Consider the following 20,550-nt stretch of genomic DNA (forward strand, 5'->3'; position numbering starts at 1 on the left):
ACCCCTATAGGAAGTAATAGTAAATTCTAGTATGTTTTGAGTAAAACACTTTTGGAGTGTTTTATTTCGTAAGTGAGCAATGGCTTCAGCTATTGAATATAGCGATGTAGGTTATACAGTCCTTTTCAAATTGTCGTTCATCGGCTCTGTTTGAAACCAATATAAGAAGCTACATGTTCTACACTAAGATAACATAACATATGTAGGTTATGCTGTTGCTACACTAGCTGCAACTGGAGTATCATTTTTCGACGAGACAACCAGCAATATATACAATGAAACATTTTAAAGTAGATATAATTAGACATTTTACTTGGTAATTGGATGTCAATTAAAACCAAAAGCAGTACAATAACAGGTTGATGTCACAATCGCGTTTGGAAGCTGATGTTAGGGTACGGACCCAAAAGTATATTTGCGACGTAGCAGTGTATATTACAGAGTGAAATACCGGTAGATCCAATCAAATTTCACCATATAATATGCACTGCTACACACATATATTTAACCTCAGGTGAATCAATACTGTTTAGGGTGTGTGAAATTACGGGTACGTCCTTACAGCTAACAAAACAGTTTCAAAAAATGTCCCAGCTGCAGCTAGTGCAGATTTAAGAATGTCGACAGTTCAGTAAATGTCGTTATTGAAAATAATTAATTTATTGGCGGGGGGGGGGGGGGGTTCAAATTGTTTGAAACAGCTTCTCTGCAGCATATATCACAATACATGAATTAAACTAATTTATGGTGGATTATCTGAGCTAAAATTTAGGAGCGCTGGGTTCGTCTCAACACAAGTTAATTTTCGTATCCACGTTGTATCTTGCTGTAATTTTAAATGGTGACTAAAACTTGCTAAATATTACATCAGATTTCCAAAGTTGTGTAATTGGAAAACTTATTATCAATTTTATTATCAAAATAGCATTAGTAATATTGAATTCTTGCAATATTGAATTTAGCAGGTCGAAGGCTTTGTAATATTTGAACAGATTTTTTATTTTTTACAAAAACAAATCAATTCATCTTCAAAAATACGTCTTGCCGATTGGTACTTTCTTATTCCGTTTCAATCACCTGAAGTATTGTTGTCAAAATCACTACAAAGTAGACATACTTAACAACTCGAGTGACTAAAAATTTCATTTTCAGGTAAACACTTGTGGTAAAGTGTACCCAAGCCAATGGCTTTCTGTTGAAGGTAATCCTATGTACACGGAAAGCACGAAGAGATGATTCAGTGATTGATTGATGGATTAGCTGTAGTATACGGCATCATCAGGTAGTGATAAAGATGTCTTGAAACGATGGGCAAACACAGACTCGTTTTTCTATCATGTCATATATGGTACTGAACTACTTTGAACACAGATGCATTGTAAGACAGCAATAACAATATTGGCGTGGAGTTTCACTTAGGAGACACAATGAATTCTACATGAAGATAATTAACGACTTATAACACCAAGCTAAGAACAGAAGCACTTCACGTACAACATGCTTCACTGCCTAAACACATCGATAAACGATAAAAGCATTCTTTTATAGTGCAGGAGAAACAGACCTACTGACATGATTAGGCATATAACAAAGATTTTTATTCTTCCTGTTTACTTTCGTATTGATAAACATGTCTTTTCCATGATGGCATTTTCTTTGCGCCAAAATCATAATTCTCTGTCGCGCCTCTATTATAATCGCTTATTTTGTGTAATGTTGTCAGCTTTTATATAGAAAAATAGTGTGTTTTGTCAGTGAAACTTCACATCAACTCCTTTTCAGCTGTATGAACGACCTTTCTATGTTGCCATTATGATTCAGAAGGAAGTATAAAGTACATATACACAAATATTTTCATTCGTACGAGTGGCAACGATAGTAACCCCACCCCACCCTCACCCCCGCCAGTAGCAACATCTTTCAATTGACTTTCAATCCACGTGTCGAACCAAATGTGCTAATAAGGCTCTGTTGTTTCTTAGACGAATGTTACAGGTTCTTCATACACAGTTCATAGAGTGTCATTCATAATATGTGTCAGCAGGAATATTTTTAATTTTACCTCATTACAACGCAACTTGTTGTTCAGATTTGGTGAACGGCTACACGAGAGCCACAATGAAATAATTAAGACGTGTATTCTCTCCGAGAATTATTTTTACTCCAGTTTCTGGAAAAACTACCGACTTGTATTGTATAATTAGTTTTTTTCTATAGTATTTTTATTTTTTTGTGGTTGTATGGGACTTTTTTAATGGCCTGAAATAAAGAATATATAATAATTTCACCCATTCGACCACATTAAATTAATAAACGGTTAACATAGATAGAATCATCGACAATAAATCATACATTCGATACTGGTTAAGTAAGTTACAACGGTTATTAAATAGTCACAGTTGTCTGATAAATCTTGGTGTTAGGATCAAACATGTTTCTGTAATGTCACGTGATGATATATAATTGCAGTTTTGGGGCAGCGGTACTCAATTATTAATATATCTCAGTAAAAGCTCCAATAAATACATAGTCATGTAATGTTTTGTCAATTAATATATTAAATATTTTGTTTTTCCATGTACAGTAAGCCGAAAGCCGTTAACATTTAAGACGAGTTTTTGTGGTGGAATACTTCTCAAACGCTAGGCTAACACACCACACTTCTTTCCTGTGTAATATAGACATATAATTTGTACGAATAATGCAAGATACAGCGTTTAGTCCCGTTTGGTAAGAACTTCACTTTTGAGAGTTTTTTTCTGAGCAATGCGTGGTGCACTGATTGCAATGAATGAGCTTAGTGCTCCCGTGTAGTATGAGGACCATGACTAAAACATTGTAATCAGTAATTTAATGAACTTTGCTAAACCAGATTACTACGATTGATGGCTCTTGTAGTGTTTACATCACTTGTTACTATGACAACGACGTAATTGTACGCCAGACATGTCCACTTATGGTCCGTGTAGGAGCGTAACTCTGAACCATTGCACTACGGTGATGAATTGATAGTAAGATTAACATTGAAGACCTTTACTTTATATGTAGATGAAGAGAATCTGGACATGCATGACTCACCCAATACCACTAGCGTGATATGTACACACCGGAATGTGCTCCACCAGGGTACATATGAATATATACATCGGCACTTCTTTGCCAGAGAAGCGTGCCGGATCATTAATTGTAAACGTCGTGCTGGAAAACTATTATACCGACATAACAAACATAAAAACACGGCAGATAAGATTACGTGGGTGCCTCCTTACAGAATACACAACATGAGCTATCAATCAATCCAAATGGCAAAAGTTAAAACATCAGTTCTAAATCTATGGGGTAAGGTAAAGTGTCAGCGGTTCCGATTTGAAAATCTTGGAATTGCAGAAATATCATCTGGCATGGATTTTCTTTTAATAAACTTCATCCGCTTTGTACTGAAAACGTTTATCTTTCGTAAAGCATTCTTTGGTTTTGTCTTTTCGGCAGACGATTAAAAGCAAAATGACCACTCTAGGAAGGCCGGTGTGTGAGGGTTAGAATGATCATGCTATACAAAACATGTTGCAGAATACACAACATTAACAAATTGGCACATCAAAGTACAGAGATGTATGTACAAGGCATAAAATACAAAGTAGAACAAGATTATCTATGCGTGCACAACGCTCAAAGTGAAAGGAACGAGGTACAGGGTAGATATTGATATAAGCAACCAGTCGCAAAGTACAAGATAAACAAATAATGCAAGGTAAGAGGTATCGGATATACGCTATGATGTACAGGGTACGAGGCACTAAAACATACAAGGTGCAAAGTATATGTGAATGGCATAATAATCAATGTACACCGTATATGTACAAGGAGCAGGATAAATATGCAAGGTGCAGGATAAATATGCAAGGTGCAACTTACAGGGTAAAGGAGTATAAGGTGTACGCTTACTTATAATGTATAAGATACACGGTATATATACAAGGTGTGTACAGGGTACAAGGTACAACGTATATGGGTGTGGTGTAATGTATATGTGTAAGGCACAAGGTGTGGGGTATGGGGAACAAGGTATACGTTACTGTGTCACTTAAGGTATACTGGGCTGTATATGTGCGAGGCATATGCTAGGTACAATGTGTACGGTATACTTGCAAAGTACTTTCAAATTGCACCGTCATGAACTGTATGTTACATTGTAATAACTGAGTACAGAAACAGTTCGAGTGTGTAAAAGAAAGGTTTTGTCGAGTGATAAAACCAATCTTTGCGCATGTCATGGGCATACAACATTGAAAGAAAAATTATCAGAAAGTAAATTTTAAGAATACTAACCCCCATTTCAAACGAAGTGGGGAACGCACGGAATATCACCCGTTATGTAACTAGTTCTTTCCGATACAATAACATGAGACGTACACTCAGTTCTAAATCAAATGTCAAATGTACATTTAATCTTTGGATATGAAATGTCATCATACTCATGAATATTTGTTTTAAGATTCAATGACCGGGTTCATGTTTTAGTGTCACTAATAAATTCGTGGTGACAATTTCCTTGGGGTGGGGGGGGGGCACTGCCTTCACTTCAGTATGTAACAGCTTCAGTCATAATTTAGTACTGTCTATTTTGTTTGTACAGATGAGAGAGTTCCCTGAACATTTACAATTATTCGAAGATTTCAAAGAGAAGACGACCAATCGATATCAACTGTCATTTTTTTTTCATGGCAATAAGTCTCTCTATATTTAAATTTCATGCTATGGTAGCTTTACAGCAAATGACCGTTTTAAATGTAAATATAAACCTTGTCAAATCAGGAAAACACAATGTACAGGGTACAAGGATGGACCCTTGTGGGCAAGGAGATTATCTGAACAATCCATAGTGATAACAATGACGACTGAAAAAAGCACGTACGCTTTCCGATGATCGCGTTGACAGCAGTGGAGTCATTCCTGCGGCACGGGTCACTATTATGAAAGCTACATTATCATCATGTGTGATAAATTTTTTTTATATTTGATCGTTATTTTCTTGGGTTTAGGCAAGGGTTGTAGTGCGTTTACCGACATCACACTTATGACTGGTCCGTATTCCAATGGTGACGACAGTGAGTCTTTTTGGGATGTTTTGTGTATGTGCGCCCCCCCCCCACACACATACATAATACATACATACATACATACATACATACATACATACATGCATGCATACATACATACACACACGCATACATACATGCATACATGCATGCATACATACATACATACATACATACATACATACATACATACATACATACAACATACATACATACGCGCTTACTGTGCTTTTTGTTTGGTTTTAAACTGGATACGGATAAGAAGAGGAAAAGGAATACCACATATCTATTTACATATTGACAATATATTGTAATTTGATAGCATTTATAGCTAATGCATTTTAAACTTGGAGACATTCTAGCTGCAGTCTTAGGACTTTGGTGTCCAACTTTAGTAACAACCTATGCATAAAAGATGAATACTGAGAAAAAACAACATAAGCTAGCCTCAGAAGAACGATACTAGATAACAAAACATGATACATGCATATTTATAACCGCTGAGATCCCCTGGTCCAGGTACGCAAAAGACAAAGATTTGCACGACACAAATACTACCGAGATGGAGCGGGGGCAACTGATCGCCTCAACTCCTACATAAGACCCATAAGCCTATGGAATTTGTTCCCACACAGCTTACCACAGAGATATCTTTTTCCAACATCAAGCTACCCAAAAAACCACAATATATATTATAGTTTAACTACTATCCTATCCTACTCTGGGCTGACGTCTAATTAATATAAAATTTATAAACTCTCTCAGTATTAATATAAAAGGTTAATGTGTTACACTCGAAGCTTTAGACCAAAATGTCAAATCTTAATAGATTTGTGAGAAAACAAGTACCATCTAAGGTTATTAAATATTTAGAATCTGGTAATATATCGGTGGATGGCTGGATGACTGGTTGGATGACTAGATGGACATACAGACAGACAGACAGACAGACAGACAGACAGACAGACAGACAGATATATATATATATATATATATATATATATATATATATATATATATATATATATATATATATATATATATATATATATATATATATATATAGATCGAGTTTGTATTCTTAAGATATAGCCTAAGGGCCGAAAACGTCAGTTATGCAAATGATAAGACATAGTGGGCGTATGGTTTCATATTACGTAAGTGCAAGCAAGCAGCCTAATTTGACAATGAAGTAGAACAGTTCGGTCGAATGACTGCTATTTAGTTTGGCGTATATTGCTATTTTAACAAACTACCTGATATTTCAATATTTTCAATATTGATTCGATCTCATTGGCCCATGTGATGTTGCATATTGATGAGTTAGCTGTCATTCTAAATTAAACTTTTATATGAGCATTTGACAACTTGACACAACTACATGTAGTTTGTGACATTCTTACCAAACTATACGTGGGTTTTTCAATATCGATATCTCACGAGATTTGACGTGACCATGTTTGATTTCGTGAATTAAAAAGCTGTCAAACGAATGTATACGCGTTGATGAATATATTGACGTGTGAATGTGTCGTTACCAAGAATCATACTCTCGTATAGATATATTACATTACAGTACCATCGATTTCTACTCTCGTTTTTGAACAGTTAATATTCAGACTGTGGCGCGACTTTTGGGGCCTATCGTAATCGACGTATTTGACTGTATATTATTGATAACAGAGTGTATAATTGTGTCAAGTTTCTGGCAATACTTCAATATAATCATGTGTATCACTCAGGGTTTGTGACCAGGTCCAAGCAGCTGGTGACTAATAACAAACCATTGCTATGGTTCACAATATAATACCCCATTCATCATTTTACCTCTATTAAAGGAAGGCCACAAACAGCATGGAATGCTATATTATCCAATTGTACAACTGTTTTATCAGATCTGAGTGTACGTTTTACTACATCCCAAGTCACGACTCTGAATGGATATAAAAATATCAAAGTTTGCGAGGCATGTATCATTTAACATGTCATATATTATCAGTGATGTTTCTTTAGCTATCTTGATTCTCATCTGTTGGACAGTGAGATGTTTCAAATTGCCATTTTATAGGTTTTACAAAATACGATGGGTACGTAGGAACTAGCAGTTCATGTTTGCATACGATTACAATAACCTGTAATATAATATGGGGGAACAGAATAGCTAGAATAGAATAGAATAGAATAGAATAGAATAGAATAGATCAGGACAGAACAGAACAGAACAGCAAGAATAATGTGCTTTAAAATCTGTCTTGATCGGTGTGTCTAGTAACCAACCAATTAGCTGGAAAATTACCTCAGTAATCAACCTAGAAGTTGAACCGACAAACTGACTAATTATCTGAGTAACCAACAGACCAACCAACCCACCAACCAACCAACCAACCAGACAGTTAACCAACTCATCAACCTTCAAAACAATGGAATACGAAGGCGCAATTGAGCAAATTTACTGAATACAATAAAAGCTTGTTTTTAATATAACAATTACGTATTGGACCGACCGACTGTCTCTGGCTTTCTCGGTTACTGCACGTAGTATGACAACCTACATGAGCAGCTCACAATGGCAACTCATTTGTCTATCAATCCGATCTTGCAATCAATAAATCTCGTTTTCCCTTTTCCGAAAAATAAAAGACACAATATATACCTTTTACACACTAAATAGGCTTACAACATTTCATTCCCGAATTGACATATATGCCACCACGCATATTAAAAAAAAGAAGTAGCCTGCTGTCAAAAATTAATCCTTTTGTAAGTTGTAACAGGAGCAAACTGTATATATGACTTGTAGATCATCAATGCGGTACTAAGATGTTCTACTTATTTTATGCAAACGGTTGTTACAAGTATTCGTAATGCTTAGTTTCACAAAGTTCTAATGTAGTGTGATTTTATCAAATTCACTCCCCAAGGTGGATCCTTCCGTAATGCTATCTACTGTTGAATCCATCAATTTATTAGTGTTTGTCATGGTGACTCTGTTTTGAGATATTAATATTATATGAAATAGTGGTGCACTGAACGGATAAATCAAAGGTTACTCGGTAATCTACGTTGATTTTATGAGCACAATCGACCTGGAAAATAACCAATTGACAAGTCGGAGTAGTATACTAGTAACTAGGTGGTATCTAATCTTGCTTACAGGAACACCTACTTAACATATCTTTAACTCTACCAAACATCAACTTTCAGAAAACATTCGGTTTCCTTGATGATAGCTGTTTTAAATTATAAATTATACATTACTTTCCATGTAATTAATTATTTATGGAAACAACACTGTGTACTTTGCAATCCCTCTGCTGTGGATGTCATTGAGTCTTTATTGCTTACGTCATAATTTCTTTTCTCTATTACATTTTATTCAAATATTGACTGCTGTATTCATCTAAATTGTGGACAGGAATAGCTCCCCGACTGTATCACGTTATCCCCATGTAATTTCATTATGCTAGAGCCACATGTCGTTCTCCGTCTATGAATAAGTCCTGTAATTAATGGGACCAGCCAGCAAAAACTGTCATAAATGCCGTTTAAATGAGATTTATAATGCGAGGGTGTTTGTCTGAGAGAAGTTGTCACTTTGTCACTCTAGATCTCCCACGAATCTCCCATGACTTTGGAAATGCTCCATGGAAACACCGCCCTCGCCCAGCAAATACTCTTTGAACCCAGAACAAAGACAACTAGGTAGGGATTGCGCTTAACATATTAACGGGACAGATGTGTGTGTGTGTGTGTGTGTGTGTGTGTGTGTGTGTGTGTGTGTGTGTACATGTAGAACCCCCTCCATTTATATCACTGTGACATTAAAACATTGTTATTTCCTGACGAGTAGCTGATCTTCCTAGACTACAATTTGTTGTTGATCTTATATTCCTGGCGCCATTGCAACAAGTCCAGATTAACACCTAACCTGAGATTATCCAGTAACTAATAAGGGTTTTAGTTAAGCTACTGAACGTCCATATAACTGTGAGCATTTCGTTCAACATCATACAATTTTAATATTCAAATATTGGAATCTGTGACGATCCTGACCAGTGGGTTGTAACACGTCAGTGAGATGTCATATGGTAATTAATATTGTTAATCAAAGCAGCTTGGAGTGTTGGAGGCTTAACCTTTTGACATTTCTGCTTCGTTCTCTTTGTCTTGCCAGTGTAAGATTACCTTTATTTGTTGCATTTATGCAGCAGACCTCTAGGTCCAAACCAGGGGAAAATTGGAAAAACGCTTTTATGCATTGCCACGGAGGTAGATCTGCTTGTTATGTACGTTAATGCTAACCATAACAATGGCAATACCATATAATATCCAATGCTGAAACCTTCCTTAAATAAAAGAACATTTCTCCATAAACTACATAAGACAAATCGTTACCTGTGGTATCACTAACAAGACAACAAACTTAGCGAAAGAACGAGAATATATTCAATTAAAAGAGCTAACTAAATTAAAACAGTTTGTGTAGCTATATGTTTGCTATATAGTAAGCACTAGCAACAAATATTTGCCTAAAATACAAAGCAAAATATTCAAATTTACTGTTATCAATGTAAAGATATTTCAGGAGAGAAGGAGTAAAAAAGAGACTAGTCAAATAGCCAAACTATGTACTAACAATTCAGCCTCAAATATCATAAGAACACATAATCAAATTGCGAGTAACAGCAATGGTTTTCTTTCTACTTGGCAACAGGTCTGTATAGTAAAAATCTGTATGTTACGGTTATTAGGTGTGTAAACAACGCGATAATGTACTGTTATATTAGCCAAATTTACACAATCGCAAAATGTCTACTTGCAACAGCCGTTTAAAATTGTATCAACACTGAATAATAAACAACGGATTTTCGACCCAACCTACCTAAAGTCCAGCCCTACTTCTATCTGTCATCCATAAAACAGAAGCTATAGGATTACAGCGGGATATCGTGGGCTGACTTCTCCTAGTTCAGTCATGGAATATCAATTTGTAATATCTTCTTCCGTGTCAGATACAAAAACGACCAAATTCGATGACAAAAACGATGTTTCGGTCGATGATTCTTATATTAGATTGTGAAATACTGAACATCTCAACTTTAAGCTGATAAACTTAGTCAAATGTATTATTCTCTTGCGATTTGAGAATTTTATAGTTGTTGTATGAAATGACTGTGTTAAATAACGTAAACGTGACTGGGACTAAATCATATATATCGAGACACATTTAAAGAAATCCGATTTGAAAACCATCAGGATAACGATAAACAGGTCATCTCATCAAACCCATCAAATATGAAAGTAAGATCATTTAATATTGTATTACACTGTAAAAAGGAACTTCCTGCAGTATAATGAAAGTACTATTTCCCTCGTCTCAAACTAGTAATACATTTGCTTTTTCTCTCTTTGTTTATGGAACCAAACTGTCGAACAGGATATTGAAAGATGGAGTTTGACAAGTTCCAGTATGATTAATGATTTTTTAAAAATGATATCCTTCATTTAGCTTTACGGCAAAAGTATAGGGAGAGATGGTCATTCACTGCTCTACGACTCGTAGTCCTCGCAATACGGGCTTAAGTAACGTTTCATGAAGACTGAAAAGACTGTTATTTCAAGAAAATATTTGCGTGATCAATGTTTCTCGGTGAAGGCGTTCCGTTGTGCTTTTTTTTCTCGATGGATTTTATTTGAACTAATACAAAGGCGAGGTCGTAATTTTCGCGGTTAAGAACATGCGTGAGATCTAAAGAGGCGATGGAAAGTTACATAAAAATGAAAACATACAAATACTTTCTAAGTTACCGTCCCTATTCTAACAAATAACCTACGATCGATTATGATTACAGGCAAAAAAATAATAATCAGAATTACGCGTTGAAATTAAATGGGAAAGTATTCCACAACTTATAAAACAAACATACCTTATCATTGTAGTGCATTCAAGTAATGGCTGGCAAATTTACAGCTTCTTTCCCGCCATATTCATTAGAAGATCGATTCGTTACTGGCCCTTCTAACAGTCTGTCTGTGTCCTATGTTTACTTATGTTCATACGTCACAGACTCCATGACAACTGGTCTTATAAAATATGTATATACGGAGAGAATATATGATTAGGATAAAAATAGACATTAATGAAACCCCTCTTTGTGGTTACATATACTTTCAAATTGTACCAATTATATAACAGGCATAGCCAATGAATTAATTTTTATTGTGCATCCCTATTGTAGACCATTCACAATGTAATCGTGATTAGAAAACATATTAACAATTTTACAGTAGCTACTCGGTGTCTTGATAATGTCCAAATGATTACAGGTAGCTACATGCCTAATGTATTTCGTTTCGATTTATCTATCAGTGGAACCCACCCACACAGTATTTCACAAGATAAAGGCTGTGTTATTAAAGGGGAGCGCCACTCCAGCATTTACATAAACTTTGGGTTCATTTAACGATTTTACATCACTTATAAATTTCGCTGGGTTGCCAGAAAACGTCAAATTGAAACGCCCTTTTCACTACTATTGTTCTTTCATTAGTACAGTAGTAGTTTAATCATGGGTCTCAGGAGACATACACATTTATTAGATGAACAAAGCATGTTCATTACTATTAATCTGAAGGAAATGGGCACATCCAATGTTCATTACCCGATCTAATAAGGCAACAGCGTAACACTGAAAGATCAATATAGGTGAAAAGAAGTTATTATATATTTCTTAGTAATCGAACATAAATTTATATAATAGAAATTGTGAAATGGCTTTCCAAAATCCAAAGTTTATGAAAATATCTTTCTTTCCCGGAGTGGAGTGGCCCTCCCTTTTAAAATGATATAATTGTAGATGTTGTGTACCTTAAAGCAGCCATATACATGAGGATTGGGTTTTTATTTTGGATGTTTAACTTATAAAACAATTATATCATGGTTTCCTACTTGAAAAATCAATGTAAACCACTATAGACCAAGGCTGTATTGGTAACACAACACGTGGCAATAAAGCTGTACAAAATATGTGAAAAGTTCGTTATTGTACGTACAATAACAAACATTTGTTTTATTAATCTTCTTCAGTTTATTGAGTTACATACACAGATAGGCAAATTTTGTTTAACAAAAAATGTTTCAAATAGGAAACCATAATAAAATTGTTTTATAAATTAAAAATCCACGTTCTGGGAACACTGTGTGTAACTCAATGTTTTGTGTTGTTCGCACTTCTTTTATTTTGAGTATTATTAATCGAAACATGATGGTGAATCACGTCTAGCTGCTGGCAGAGTTCTAACCTGGTATGCTATATTAAACCAAGCACTACGTGTAACAAGGGTATTACTTTTATGATTAAGACAACCAACAATATCTTGGCTGAATGTTGCTTGATATAAATTATTAGATACTGCACAATTCAATTAGAGGTCTATTGCATATATAAATAGTATAGTGATAAATTGAAATCGTGACTCATTGGGGGCGCTGATTTTTGGGTGCGGACCCAAATTATTAATTTGATTGGATATATTGAAACATACCATGTGTACCGCTATACAAATATATTTACTCACAGGTTATTCAATACTTGCAGGGTGTATATTATGATTAATCCATTATATATAACGAAACACTGCTAGTGATGCTTTAAAGTGTTACAGTACTATAAATAACACAATGTACTATACATTACACAATGCCACGATCTGTTGGATAATATGAATTATCACATAAGCGCGTGCATATCTTCTACTGTGTTACGTCAAACAGGGCAGATCAAAAACGCATACCACCCCTGTTCTACCGAACTTTTTTCTCAACTGTTCGAGTGTTCCTGCTATGCTACGATTAAGTTGTCGTAATAATTATGTACTTTCAAACCGTAAATGCACACAATACTTTACATACATCATTGGGTGGCATGAGTCCGATACGTAGAGGTACTCTTATTTTTATTGAACAGAATTTATTCTATCTAAAAATCATGTAGATTATCGATAACAATTTGTATGTAGCCTGCAGTGTAGTGTAGGCTCTCAGCTGGTACGATTTTCCGTCGAGCTCAAAGCTCCGAACGTAATCCAGAGCTAATATAATTAAAATGTTGGAACAAAAGTCACATTCTGACAACGTTTACCTATGTTTAAAGCTAAATTTGATATAACATGTACATCGCTAGGTTACAACGGATAATTTTGGTCGAGAAACCATTTGCATAGCCATCGGACGCCATTTTTGATACGCGATGAAGAATAAAGTGCGATGAAACGATGCAGCATTCGTAAAATTCGATTCGAAATGGAGGAAAAATGTGGAAAACTTAATTATGTGATAAATATATAATCCCATGAAACCAATGTTAGTTTTACGTCATACTGCACCTCGTATGATTCCGTGGACTACAAATTCTCGCCTACCGGCTCGAATTTGTATTAGTCTACAGAATCATACTCGGAGCAGTATGACGTAAAAACTAACATTTATTTCATTGAATTACATATAAACATCAGTTACCAGGTATTTGTGTATAGTTAGTTATATATACATATATATAGTTATACATACATACATACATACATACATACATACATATGGTACATACATACATAGTAACATACATACATACATACATACATACATACATACATACATACATTCATGCCTACTTTAATTAAAGTGACGGGATCCACACTAGAAAAGTTTGTTCTATCTGAGTAAATAACGTACGTAATTCTACTTTAAGTTGTACGTCATTATTAGTGGCCAGAATATTAGTGGCGTAGAGTTTACGAAAAGTAAATTATAGGATATTAAATTATGTATAATGTTTGTCAGGTTGACACAGAAAATGTAGAAAATGGTTATAATTATCCTCCCACTTCATAGGATAATTTGACATCAATGTGATGCTGTGGATTGGGCTTTAAAGAAGTATTCGTTTTGCTGAAAACAATAATTGTGTCTTAACGGGGAACAACACTCCAGGAAATAAGGGCACATTAATAAACTTGAGTTCTCAAGAATCATTTTAGGATTTAATATCACGTAAATTTCGCGCCATATCCAAGAAACACAATTTTTGTAAGCTGTTTTGTGAAGTGATGCTTCATGGGTTTCACCAGTAATACATATGTATGAGATGTACACTGAATATTCACGACTCCTAAATGCTTATTACCTTCACATGAATATTCATTCATCATCTAGTAATAAGTACGTGCGCTGATACCCATCAGGCAATACTGGACAACTGTAAGAACAATGGAGGTGACAAAAAGTTTCACTTTTGTCACAGACAACTAAAACGCAGATTGGCAACAAGCCTTCTCCCATTGTTCGATCATAGCCTAGGGTAAACATTACTCTATTGCCATGGAAATAACTTTCCAACATGTGAATCTGCCCGAATTCAATATAGTCTTGCATGAATCAACAAACCACACAATACTCATTACCAATCTGTCTTATTAGTTGTCTGTGATTTTGTGTACGTGTTTCTTGGCAATCATAAGAAATTAATGTGGCGCTCTAAATGCTGAAATGACTCTCAAGAACCATGAAAATACCTTTATTTCTCGGGGTTTGCTACTTTAAATTGGAATATGTAACATTCAATTGGTTTCTACTACCAACCTGTAGCTTTCGTATCTGTAATACGTTAAGGCAGTGCAATGACATTGTACATAGCGCGCTCAAGTCTAATCTTTACATCAAATATCTGACAATATCACGTGCACGTCCATTTTAAGGTAAGTGTTCTTTATAATTAAGCAATTTGTTAGCTCTTTAACCAAATCCCACTACCACAGAAAGGAAATGCCAAAATTGGCGCCGTCTGTCTCCTCAGAACCATACCTATCGTGTATGCGATATACAGAACTGACATATCAAAGGACTCGCTAACATTAAATCATACAATTTATAGTGGCACATTAGTCCTAAATGTCGCAACTATGAGAGGAATGATAGAACTAGATGTAAGGTATTTTATTCAGTGAACCGTTATTCTTATTACACAAATAGAGAGAAAAAATACAGACGTCAATGTTGCATGTCATATAAAATATATATCTACTAATCAATTTATTCTGCCCCATTCCAATCGTAAATTCTCGTGATGTAGCGTATTAGTGGTACTTGGTTGTTGCCTCAAAACTTCACATTATGCTTGCAAACTTTCTACTGTTATTGCATACTTACGTAGTTTCATTATTAGCGCTGGCGATCACTGGCTTTAACTATGCTCTGAAGTCTACGAACGTGATTAACGCGATTGACACCATTCTTTTCAATATGAAAATTGCCGAATCTGATTCTTCAAAAAAATGACTATATATATTAATGCTATGTGGGGATTCAAGGTATCATTGTTACCTCTCGGTTTTTAATTAAGTTTTATGTTGGATTTATTAATTTAAACATACTGCTGGAAAAGATTACCTAATACCTTTACTTGTGCAGAAGTCTTTTGTATATTTTTATTGTAAGAAATGGTCATTTTTAAAATATAAATATCTCTTAAAATTGACTTAAAATGTAACAAAAGCCATGCGTTAATGCTGGCTTAAGGTACAGAAGCCCACAGGTGCGAAGCGATGCTGGGTGTGGGCGGCTAAGGGGATAGCAGTGGACTGCCCTGACAGTTCCACAATGATGTGATAGCACACGTGCAACATAGATCTATCACATAGCACCACAGCCCTGTCACATAGCAACACAGCCTTGACACATAGCAACACAGCTCTGTCACATAGCAACATAGCCCTGTCACATAGTCCTTAACATGAACAGAAATCTGTAGTACTGCGTGATGTGTCTTTTGAGTTTTTTCCATGAGCAAATCCCAGCCCAAAATCAAGAAAAGGAAGAAACGTTAAACAAGATAGTGCCAGATAGACAGCAAAACAAGTATAAAGATATCATCCATCTGCACCTCCAAATGAATATCCTATAAGATCATCGACATGTTAATCCAACATCAAGTAATTATTATGCCTCACGACACATGCAGTCAATCTCCTAACCAAGGTTTTCTACTGTATAGTGAAAAAGATCTGAATTTGAGTGACTGCAGCATATATATCATGCCACATGGTTTAATTCAATGCTATTCTGGGCTGATCAAGTACTATTTTATTACCTGATTGTCTGTATTCGTGACGAACGCCACACACTCAATAACGGGATACAAAGAAAAGTTATGAATATAAATTAAGGGCAGTAGACGCTGGTTTGGTTTCTATTGAATATGGTGTCAAAAAGATAGACAATTAGCCATCGTTACAATTAAATGAGCATTTGTCTTTTCGCACCAATAACGATTAAATACCAGAGGTGAATAAATCAACATTCTCATAGCATTTTGTCAAAGCACTTATCCAAAAGGTGTATTAATCGTGGTGTATCAATTTGGTATTTCTTTTTTTCTGAATCTATGACGTAAACATTACGTAATCGGAAACTACTATTGCTACAATGTGACATGGTAAAATAGGTGGGAGGTTTACCACTTGCATATATAAGATTTAAAACAAACAGTATTTGATGGTGGCATTCTCCTCCCCCCATCCCAACATGAATAAGCATCTGTCTGTTTGGCGTATAAAAAGATTGTCAACTCATTCTTGTTTGCTTTCACAACAATTTAGGATAAGGGGTGTTCATTCACTATGCTTTATCAATATACGCTTGCGAGTCAAACTCAAGTCCACTAACAAAGGGGTAATAACATGAGTTGTGTTGGCCTTGGTAGATATATAGTAGTACATTAGAAACAAGGATGTCATATGCTGGACTTTCAACATTTAATGTAGTGCAAACTATATCCTTCGGATCAAAGGTAAAATGCACCTCAGGGACCAAATTTCACTGAAATCATAGTAACTATTATTGAAAGCTCTCAAACCTTGGCCATATGACAATTGCTCGAGGTTCTTTTGAAATAATAAAAGAACTGCTCATGTTCACCATCTTGTGGTTTCAACGATATTAATCGTATTCGATTTTTCCCATACAATTAACACAGTGGCCATGTTCAATTACAGCGTGCTCAATTTTGATATGATTATTGCAACAATTTCAAAAACTTTGTGCCGTGATCACTGAATTGTTTTCTTTATTTAACTAAGGATGGGTTCAAGTTTTCAAAGTAACAGCAAACGTTTAATTCTGTTATCTCCCACACACATACAATGGTAAAGATGGTGTTTTCTCAATGGACTTCAGACTTGGTTTATGCAAATAAACACTAGATTCAAAATATCGAATTCTACGCCAACAAACATTGACTCTGTTGTTTTCATTCATGTTAGCTCGTTGCAATATGTCATTACCACGTGTGATGAGATGAAATGGTAACGATCGACCAGTTACTTTAGAAAAAAGCATTTTGTGAGCACATTGCGTGATTCCTCTTTTATGATTTGATCGATTTTATTACAAACAGTTCTTTCATTCAAAGTCTGTCATGCGTTCAAATATACAGCAAGCAAATCAACAGTTATAGACACCTGTCTATTTCATCACTTGTGTGGCGTTGTACAGCGCGTTACAGGTTACTGTTCACTCTGGCTGATAGAATCACGCAGACACAAAGAAACTACACATTCTACACTTTGAGATAGCGAGATCGCAATTTCTTGTCACATTTTGTCTAAATGAAATAAACCATTTAAATGAATTGCAAATAGACGCACACCCACGGGTACTAATGCTTTGATGTCTGCATTTGATGTCTGCATGATGGCACCTTTTCATTTCATTTAGACAAATTGTAGCAAACTATCATCATTCCATTTTGCTTCTTAAAGTGCAGTATGTACAGTTTCTTGTCAACTTGGTCTTTGTCTGGCTGTGACAATATGTTCTGTAGACTACCCCATCAAGAATCTTACTAGTATAACTACATATTACAGCCTGTAACGACAAACATTGCATTTGCATGCTCATCGAAATAATTGGAAAATGTATATGTTATAATGTACGCAATTGTAGATAGTCTGCTTAAACAATGGTAGCTCAGATAAGTAACAGTAATGTTCAGTCATATGATAAGATGTGGAAATATAAGTAAGAATTTGGTTGAACCAGACAAGTCAACCGTCTTTCAATGTGTCGAACAAACATTAATTCCAATTATAGCTGAGACTTTCCTTGCAATTTCTTTAATATAGAACATTATTGCAACTCATTTTTATTTCAGACTAAAGAGAGAGTGAGATGAATTGTATGTGCAAAATTACATGTATTAGGTTTTCTCTGAAACGAAACTAAAATATATTTGATAAACAGATAATATGGAATGGAAATTAGGGAGAGTTATTATAACAACTAATCAAGTCTTTCCATTTGAAAAAAAATTAAGTATTGTCATTTTCATGAAGTAATTTCACACTATTAGTTCTTACGATTGTACTCTATTCTGTGTGAAAAAAATGCATCTTTTGTAACAAAAAGCTATAATATGGAGTAAGTGGCTGTAACGACCATATTTCCGAGATATTAAGATAAATACTAAACTATACTAACAATGGTGTAATCTAAGCAATTACTACTATTTGGTCGAGTCGTCAATATTATCAACCTTTAGTTGGCAATATATAACTGGTGTAAAAAAAACATTTGCGCGTTTGTTTGGATGAAGTGATCTAAGATATAGTCTAGTTCCTATACGGTATCATTACATTTACGCCTCCACTCACAGTATAGTCAAAGTCGTTACTCTAGACGTCCTGAGATGCATGAGATGCAATTTAAAATTCTCCACAGCCACCCACACAGTCATTAACATCACGTCTTTGTTAATCAATCACAGAATTCTAACCAATAACACAGTCCCTTATAAAGTTAGTGTTTATTGGGACAGTTATGTAATGTCCAAATATGGTATATTTGTCAGTTCAGGATGCTACTTATACACTGTTTACGTCACTATAACAATTGGGGTTCACTGATTGGATGAACAACTTTTTGTGCTGATTGAGGGACGTTTATCAGACGTGGTTTAGTTACAGACCACGTTGGCATCCAGACTAGCTAAGAGAACACTTCACGCAAAGACATTTAGGTACTGACAACAAGATAATGTATGCAAAGACAATAAACCCTAAACAGTCTGAAACAATTATCAATTTTGGTCAATGTAGTTAGAAAGGGGGGGGGGGGTCTGTGGCGTAAGTAAAAGTATTTAGCTTTTATCCTACATTGAACCATTGATCTCGCCCCTTAGTCGTATTGTAAATCAAACTTTCAGTTGATAACTATGAAAGTAAGTCACTTTTGAATATTATAAATTGTGATAGTTCTAATCAGTTAAGAACAGAGTTAAGGAACTGGGATCCAAGATGTTTATACTTTGACAGTCATAGGTGAAAATTGCGGGGGGGGGGGGGGGTTACTGAAATAAAGAACAAGAGAGTGGGCAAACGTCTTTGAGACAAATTTTTAATCCTTGTTTAATTTAAACAGAATCATTTTGGCAAAATGAGGTAAACATTAATCAGTTTTAACAATTTAGCGTCAGAGACTTTTGTAGGTTATATAGATTCACATTTCTACTCCTATCTGACTGAATGTGCTAAGTCGCTACAATGGCGTTATCCCCAGTATATGAATAAATTAATAATAAATAAGAAGAACCTTTCACTTGTTGTGGTATTGCTCAATATGAAGGGGCGTTTAATGAATATTTAATAGCGCAGAGGAACATGTGCAAAATATAGCTTGGGGATGGCATCGGGAAGTACATTTGGAATGAATAATAAATCAAATGTCTGGTCAATCAATATTGTAAATTCAAAGATGGCCAAAAGGACATACGTCTATCCAAAAGGTCAAGTAACCTACAAAACTGAAGAAAGAAAATATTACATAGAAGTTACTAGGATATGATATTAAAGTTTTTGAATTGGTTTTTAGATTTATTTGAAAACTTGGGTGAACGTGTGGAATGAAACAAGCAGTATTCTGCTGATGGTACACTGTACGTCAGTTATCATGAAACAAATAGTCTTTCGGCTCGAATAAAATCTCATTAACACTGCTAGGTGTTATGGTCTGGCTCCCTAATATCTCACTAACATTGCACAAATTATTGTCTTATCCCGACAAATATTGAAATACAACTGTTATAATCTAACCCATTGACATGCATGAAAAAAGTATACATTGGTACAATGTTTATGATATTTCGACGATCTGATATCATATTTATTTCACCAGAAATTATACAAAGGGTACATAACAGAAAAAAAAGAGGAGGGGGGAAGCAATTAGGTCAATAAGCTACAATTTCTGCCATTGTAATTATGTCTTCTGCTTATTTTCATCGTCTGACATTAGAAAAATCCCATCAAGTCATTCAAATATATATATATATATATATATATATATATATATATATATATATATATATATATATATATATATATATATATATATATATATATA

At 35.0% G+C, this 20,550-nt stretch overlaps 1 protein-coding gene across 3 annotated transcripts in view; it reads right to left on the reverse strand.

Annotated features, from left to right (window-relative positions):
• Nucleotides 1-20,550, reverse strand: part of LOC144450793 (uncharacterized) — a 62,868-nt gene that overhangs the window by 10,767 nt on the left and 31,551 nt on the right. Inside the window, exon 1 of one of the 3 annotated variants that reach the window (XM_078141515.1) lies at nucleotides 11,027-11,098. The exons of the other annotated variants lie outside the window; for them this stretch is intronic. Within the exon in view, the coding sequence (XP_077997641.1) occupies nucleotides 11,027-11,034 (8 nt within the window). The 5' untranslated portion in view covers nucleotides 11,035-11,098. Of the gene's footprint in view, nucleotides 1-11,026; nucleotides 11,099-20,550 lie in introns of those variants that run through there. 3 annotated transcript variants of the gene reach the window in all.

Source organism: Glandiceps talaboti, chromosome 20, assembly GCF_964340395.1.
Source record: "Glandiceps talaboti chromosome 20, keGlaTala1.1, whole genome shotgun sequence".
Classification (NCBI taxonomy): domain Eukaryota; kingdom Metazoa; phylum Hemichordata; class Enteropneusta; family Spengelidae; genus Glandiceps; species Glandiceps talaboti.